Genomic DNA, 7,247 nt, shown 5'->3' on the forward strand with positions numbered 1-7,247 from the left:
AAAGTCAGATTTGGTGTCACCGAAGACTCTGTAACACGTTAATATCATTAGCGATGGTCTTTGCTATTTTTATTTTCACAATATTTAAATAATTTATTCATACTTTGTAACAATCCTCTGACAGTGTGCACTGTGTGAAAAAAATATATTTTTAGGGTATTTTGGATGAAATGTTTTTAGTGAAACAGGTAAGACGATAAACAGATCTTCAATCCTCTATATCTGCCCCACGTGGGAATTTTATAATCAAACCATACGGCCATTAGGGCGACTGTCCATAGACATGCTGCTATAGGATCTGTTTAATTGCATTTGTAATTGGCTAAGGCTGTGTGTCATTGGACAGAACCCCTCCCACTTCTGTTTCAGGGTATAAATTCAGGACAGCAAAAGCTGAACCCTTCACTGAGCATCTCAGAGATCAACCATGAAGCTCCGTGTGTTCGCAGTCATGCTGTGCTTGGCAGGTATGACCATGGGAGGCAAACAAGGCACCTGTTCAGGGGGGCACTTTTCAGAGGGGCAGCGCCGCGCCTCGGAAGAAGGGACGTCAGTGATGTCACTACAGCAGAGGAATCCAGTGAGGAGTGGGAGTATCAGGCCTCCCCTGGACACTGCCGTCCTCCGGGATCATCTCTCAGTCCTGGCTTCCCACCACCATCCACTGTGGAGAGCTCTGACCCTCAGAGCAGCCTGGCTGGGCACACTGCATGCTGGGAGTTGTAGTCTTTCCCCCACCTCTGACCTGCAGCCTCCACAGGAGTGAACTACAATCCCGGCAAGGTGTGTGGGGGGGAAGGACTACAACTTCCAGCATGCAGTGTGCCTGGCCAGGCTGCAGGCTGCTCTGAGGGTCGTAGCTCTCTGCAGGGGATGGTGGTGGGGAGCCAGGACTGAGTAGTGATCCTGGAGGATGGCAGTGTGCTGGGGAGGCAGGGATCTCTGTCAGAGAGGGAAGGGAAATGCGGCTGTGAGGATACATACCGGCAGTACATGGCTGCCCCCCTCGGTCCCCACCCCTCCACCAGGCCTGGTGAGTGATCTCCATCCTACTGCTGTGTATATCATGTATACTATGGGGGGGCTGACAGACTGCCAGGTGACTGACTCATGCCACTGACCGCTTCCTGCTGCTCGTACCACTGACACCTTCACAGAAAGATGTGGCCAACCACTAAGTTCCGCCCAGCAAATATTGGTGCACTAGAGACAGTGGGGGTGCAATGGGGGGGATTTTTGTGTTGCCTATGGCAGCAGAAAACCTAAATCCACCACTGGGTATGACATTTAATTGTACTATACAATAGTTCTGTGGTGTGGTTTTTGTTTCTAATAAATGTGTGTATTTAAAAAACATCAGTTGGACGATTGTCACAAGCATTTTCCTCATATCTTTTCTTATTCTATAGACTTCCTATGATCACCAGCTCCATCTAGTGGCCGACATGTTATATATCCTAGTTGAGGTGTTTTGTTTAAATATACTGCATTTTGGCCACTAGATGGAGCGGACGATCATAGGAAGTCAAAATATAAGAGGAAATGTGGTTGGTGTAAAATTCGTGCAGCCTGAGCAAATGCTTCGTCCATTGATGAATGTTTTATAAATAGACCCCCTAAGTAATGCTAATTAACAATTTTGATTTAATTTGTAAAAATGAGAAATACTCAATGGAAATGCCATACATGGCTGCTTGGCTTCTGTGGGAAGTGGAACTTTTTGACCAATGTTGTTACAAATGGAAGATATAGAACATCCCTATTTATAAATTTCCTTTTTTGAAATCTCTGCTTTTTCACTGCTCTGCTGTATATTATAACAAACTGGATTCCAGGCAAATGTAAGACGCAGAATAATGCAAATTATGTATTAATCCGGGCTTTTATTTCTCAGAAGAGGTCCAAGTCACTCCTTGTCTCCGTCCCGCACCGTCCCGGAGTTCCACCCCTTACCTACCCCCCAGTGCCACCTTTTAAAGAATACAGAACCAAATATCAATTGGTATGGAATTTGTAATAAGAAAAGTAGCAAAATGGATCCCTTGCAGCCAGCAACAGACACCCCCCCCCCCTCCCCCTCCCCCCAGCAGCAATGGACCACCTGCAACAATAGTCCCCCAGGAGCATCGACTGATCTATCCAGTCAGCCTCAATAGATCCTCCAGCAGTTAATAGACCCCTCCCTTGGAGTAGATCCCTTCCTGAAACAATTGACCATACAATGGCATGAGACCCCCCCCCCCCCACCAGCAACAGTAGACCTCCCTAGCATCATTAGATCCCCTCCAGTGACAGCACATCCTCCCAGCAGACAGCATCAATGGACTGTGTAGTACACCTCCCACCACCCATTGCCATTTCATACATTCCGTGCTGGAGATTCCCCCACGTTCCAGCTGAAAAGACCCTGATATTAATACGTTTCATTTATTTTCTAATGCAATTTGACCTGATATCAGCCACTAAGTCCCAGCAGAGCTTAGACTGGGGGGAGAGGGACTGCACAGCAGAGCTTAGACTGGGGGGAGAGGGACTGCACAGCAGAGCTTAGACTGGGGGGAGAGGGACTGCACAGCAGAGCTTAGACTGGGGGGAGAGGGACTGCACAGCAGAGCTTAGACTGGGGGGAGAGGGACTGCACAGCAGAGCTTAGACTGGGGGGAGAGGGACTGCACAGCAGAGCTTAGACTGGGGGGAGAGGGACTGCACAGCAGAGCTTAGACTGGGGGGAGAGGGACTGCACAGCAGAGCTTAGACTGGGGGGAGAGAAGCTTACAAAGGAGCCAGTTAGCTCTTCTGCAATGTCCATGTGTTGGCAAGAGTATCTTGATAAGAGATGAGCTCATCAGTCTGCTGCTTCTCCTTTACTGTCCAGTCAAAGGCTGAGGGAGGGACAAGAACGTACAATGTTAACTGTATCAAAGAGAGAGCAGATCTTCTGCCCTGCCAGCTGCATGGCAGAGCTGTGCAAGTCTCAAATCTGGGTGAACAGGGCTACATATCCTTTGGTAGGTAAAAAGCTCCTTTTATATTTCCTCTGTTTAGAGCCTGGAGTTGAGTGTTAAGCAATCTGCTGTTGTAGTGGCCGGACAATAAATGGTTCTATTCTCAATCTCTAACTGCAGTTGCCTTTGATGACAAGATTGTTGGAGGTTACATCTGCGCCAAGAATGCCGCTCCCTACCAGGTGTCCCTGAACTCCGGGTACCACTTCTGTGGGGGGACCCTGATAACTGACTAGTGGGTGATCTCTGCTGCTCAATGCTACAAACCGTAAGAGCAATTTCTCTCCTTTAAATCCTGTATTTTTCCTGTTCAACAGTCATCAGCATAGCTCTCTGCATAAATACAAGGTGCTCAGGGGTGGGGCTAAGATGCACTCCAATCACTCTATCCTTAGTCCTATTGGTTGAATGATGCTGGGAAAACTGAGTACATCTTGTGGTATAGAGGTACTGTAGGCAGCAGTTTTTTTTTATTTTATTTTTTTTATTTTTTTTTAATGGGCCCACAAAAAAAAATGCCCAGAACTGAAGCTTTAATCTTCCCCAATTACCTTATTATTCAACTTAACTGCTAAAATTGAGCACCTAAAGGCACACTGGTGCTATGTAAAAGACATGTTAACTACATAAAGGAATAAAGATCATTTTAGCATGTGATATGTATGTTTTGCTAATTTTTTTTTTTTTTCAGGAGCTTCCAGGTCAGACTAGGAGAACATAACATTGCTGAGCAAGAGGGCACCGAGCAGTTCATAGACTCCGCCAAGGTCATCAGACATGAACTCTACAACTCCCAAACTCTGGAAAATGACATCATGTTGGTCAAACTCTCCAAGCCAGCCTTTATGCAGCCCTACATCGAGGCCGCACCTCTGCCCTCCGGCTGTGCTGCCGCCGGTACCAACTGTCTGATCTCCGGATGGGGCAACACTCTGAGCAGCGGAAGTAAGTCACAAAGTATTTCCTAGTCTTTTGGACATCTAAATCTTGGAAAGTATCATACTTAGAAGATTTTTTTGCTTAGATTTTTACTCTGTACCCAGATCACCAATAACTCCAAGTGTGAAACCTTGGAAAGGTCAAACGTGGAAGATTCATTTTATGCTGACCTATATTTTTGTTTTATTTCCCTTTTTTAGGTAATTATCCAGATCTTCTGCAATGTCTGGATGCCCCAATTTTGTCCAGTCGCCAGTGCCAAAACTCTTACCCTGGTGAAAGCTCCGAAAATGTGTTCTGTGCTGGCTATCGGGCCGGTGGAAATGACTCCTGCCAGGTAATCTGTGACGGTTTTGTATATCTATCTGTGAGTAGGGTAGTACTAAATCCTCAAATGTACAAGAATATAAAAAAAGGAAAATCTGGTTTTGAGGTACCAGAGACAACCAAATATATAAGATGTCTATCTTGTGTTATTATAGGAGGTTTCCCTTAAGTGTGATGCTTACCAATGAGTTCAGTCCAGCCTGGGAATACGGGTTTAGGGCTATTGGCCCATTAAAAAAAAAAAAAAATCCTTGCATCAGGATTCCCACACAGGGGGGTCAGCTTTACACAGGATTTAAAGAAAAAACAGACTCCTGGCTATTTAGCAGCTCACCTTGTGTTACACAGCTCTCAGCCTGGGATGCATTTCAATCCAGAACACAACACTATGCCTCTGCACCACTGAAACTCCAGTTGTCAGCCTGGTCATGCAGACGTCTGCTCCCTGCAGCGCTGGCCTATGACCTGGGCAGGTGACTTCCTGTCTCCTGGGTGGGGACCAGAACAGTGGACAACACCTTGATTATAAAGGCTGTGCGCTCCTAGACACACAGCCTGCTGGTCCTCAGTAAAACTTGGAACTTCATCCCTCCAAAGACTTCTTGAAGCCTCTAAATTCCAGAACCCAATTCAAGAGTTGCAAATTTCAGAGAAAAGTGGAATACCAGTTTTCTCTGCTTGGAGCACCCATTCTGGAGGACCTCAATCTGTATTAATGAGAACCCTGTGTGCCTATCTTCATTTTCTGTTTGGTTTCAGCAATAGATCACGTCTAATAGTGATCTATCACTGGCTGCAATCAGCCTGCAATAGATCACTCTAGCAGTGATCTACTGCTGTAGCTACAGGCTAGACAGAGGTGTAACAGCTCTGTGGTGGCCTCTATACTCAGAGGAAGTGCTGTAATGCCACTGTATTCCCCATGTAAACACAACAGTGAACTGTGTTTTAAATTCACACCTACAATGCAGTCCTATTTATTTTAGGTACTTGTATAGTGCCTTCAATTTATGCAGCACTTTACATATATATTGTACATTCACATCAGTCCCTAACCCTCAAGGGGCGTACAACTTAAGGTCCCTAACTCACATTCATACATACACATACTAGGGACAATTAAGACAGGAGCCAAATTTACCTACCAGCATGTCTTTGGAGTGTGGAAGGAAACCAAAGTACCCAGAGGAAACACACGCAGGCACTGGGAGAACATAAACTCCAGGCAGGTGGTGCTGTGGCTGGGATTCAAAAACGACACTAGTACTGCCAGGCAGCTAACCACTGCCTGTCAGTCTGTATGACAATCGAAAGGCTAGGTGCTTATAGTGTCAGCGCCTGGGCTTACTGCTGTGAAACCATTGGCACTGACAACTGGTGGTTTTAGTTCCAGTGCTGTCAGGAACCACTGATCCCAGCACTGGGGATAGTAAGCCACTATCCCAGTGCTGTTTTTAAAATGGTGGATGGAACTTCAGTGGTTAAATTCAAACTGAACCTTTAGTTTAAATCAACTAAATACATTCCATGTGCACTCAAACTTTTTTTTTTTTTTTAGCCCAACTTTCATTTCCTTTATTCAGTCACATCCTGACCTTGTCCCCTGCCAGCATAATGTAGAGATGGTCCCTTCCCTTGTGGGGAAGCAGTGGTCTTTCTGCTGAAGTCTGACACATACTTTGAGTCAGACCTAATTCTCCAATCAGCAGGGAGAATGAGCTTTGCTGATTACAGGTCTGATCCCGCTTGGGTGTAGAGGACCTCTGCAGAGGGACCATTACTTCCCCAGCAAGGGCCCCACTCTGCAGCTGCTGGCAGGGGATAGGCATTTCTGTTTAGGCTGTGACTGCTTTAGAAAGAAAGTGAACTGAAGACAGTGAACATCTTTTGAATTTGTTTACCTCTGGAATGTATTTAGCTGCTTTAAACCTGAAGGTTCAGTGGGCTTTAAGTATTAAACAAGATATATCACGGGTTAGCCTTTTTCAATCGTTTCAACACAGAAGAACCTTTTGAAATAAGTTTCTGGTGTCAAGGAACCCCTGCTAGAAATTACTATACCTACAACTCCTGATAAATTTGGTCAGTAGGAAGAATGTTTTTTACACTTGTGGTCATTGGAAAGAATTATCCCTTTTTAGAGCTAAAAGATCAATGGTGTCAGTGGGAACCTATCGGAGAGGTAGAAATTGCTAATTGGCCAAAGAACCGATAGCCACCACTGGAGGAACCTTATGGCTCCATGAAACCTGACACAGGTAATTGTTCTCCCAAGGAATTAATCTGTCCTGGAATGAGATCATTTTGCCCAGACAGCACTGCTGCAATGATTATGCAAACTCTATTAGTGTTACATCTGCTAAAAATGAGATTGTTCTCTTAAATTCAGTTTACTACTTTGAAGATGACTATTTGATCTGAACAATCTGTCTCCTCAGGGTGACTGTGGTGGCCCCATGGTATGTGATGGAGAGCTCCAGGGTATTGGCTCCCGGGGATATGGCTGTGCTCAGAAGAACTGCCCTGGTGTGTACACAAAGGTCTGCAACTACATCGACTGGATCCAAAGCACTATGCTTCACAACTAAACCTTTATCCAGAAGGATCCTTTTTTTTTTTTTTTTTTTTTTTTTTTTAAATGATCCCAGAAACAAATTGGAATTTGCTATCTGCATCAATGAATAAATGTAATAATGGCCTAAACTATGGTGTGTGGGTTTGTTTTCTTTTAACCTATAAATATATTTAGTTTCCAATAAGACTAGACCAGTGCACCTTCAATTTGTTTTCTTTGTATCTGGCGTCTTTGGACTTCCCCAGTCCTCCGAGGGCCGCAAGGCGTGCGCTATTCAGGATCGATCCATACCCTTTATCAAGTTCACCCCCAAGAGCAGGAATATTTTGTCATTTAGGAAATGGTTACAACTGGCTCGACTCGCTAAATGGTGAAATGAGTCCTGATTATACATGTTTTTC

The 7,247-nt window shown here is 45.0% G+C and overlaps 1 protein-coding gene across 1 annotated transcript; it reads left to right on the forward strand.

Moving 5' to 3' along the window:
• Nucleotides 1–364: 364 nt before the first annotated feature.
• On the forward strand, nucleotides 365–7,032 carry LOC149444967 (trypsin-like). Its single transcript, XM_089654350.1, has 5 exons — nucleotides 365–467; nucleotides 3,126–3,273; nucleotides 3,697–3,950; nucleotides 4,145–4,281; nucleotides 6,710–7,032. The coding sequence occupies exons 3-5, from the start codon at nucleotides 3,821–3,823 to the stop codon at nucleotides 6,857–6,859; spliced, it is 417 nt and encodes a 138-aa protein (XP_089510476.1). The 5' UTR covers nucleotides 365–467; nucleotides 3,126–3,273; nucleotides 3,697–3,820; the 3' UTR covers nucleotides 6,860–7,032.
• Nucleotides 7,033–7,247: the final 215 nt, after the last annotated feature.

The sequence above is a fragment of the Staurois parvus genome, unplaced genomic scaffold (genome assembly GCF_062004578.1).
Source record: "Staurois parvus isolate SC_StPar_1 unplaced genomic scaffold, SC_StPar_1.0 ptg000758l, whole genome shotgun sequence".
NCBI lineage: Eukaryota > Metazoa > Chordata > Amphibia > Anura > Ranidae > Staurois > Staurois parvus.

Coding starts and splice junctions, on each gene's coding strand:
- LOC149444967 (XM_089654350.1), top strand. CDS start 3,821: ATGTTGGTCAAACTCTCCAAGCCAGCCTTTATGCAGCCCTACATCGAG. Junction 3,951..4,144: donor CAACACTCTGAGCAGCGGAA/GTAAGTCACAAA, acceptor TCCCTTTTTTAG/GTAATTATCCAGATCTTCTG. Junction 4,282..6,709: donor GTGGAAATGACTCCTGCCAG/GTAATCTGTGAC, acceptor CTGTCTCCTCAG/GGTGACTGTGGTGGCCCCAT.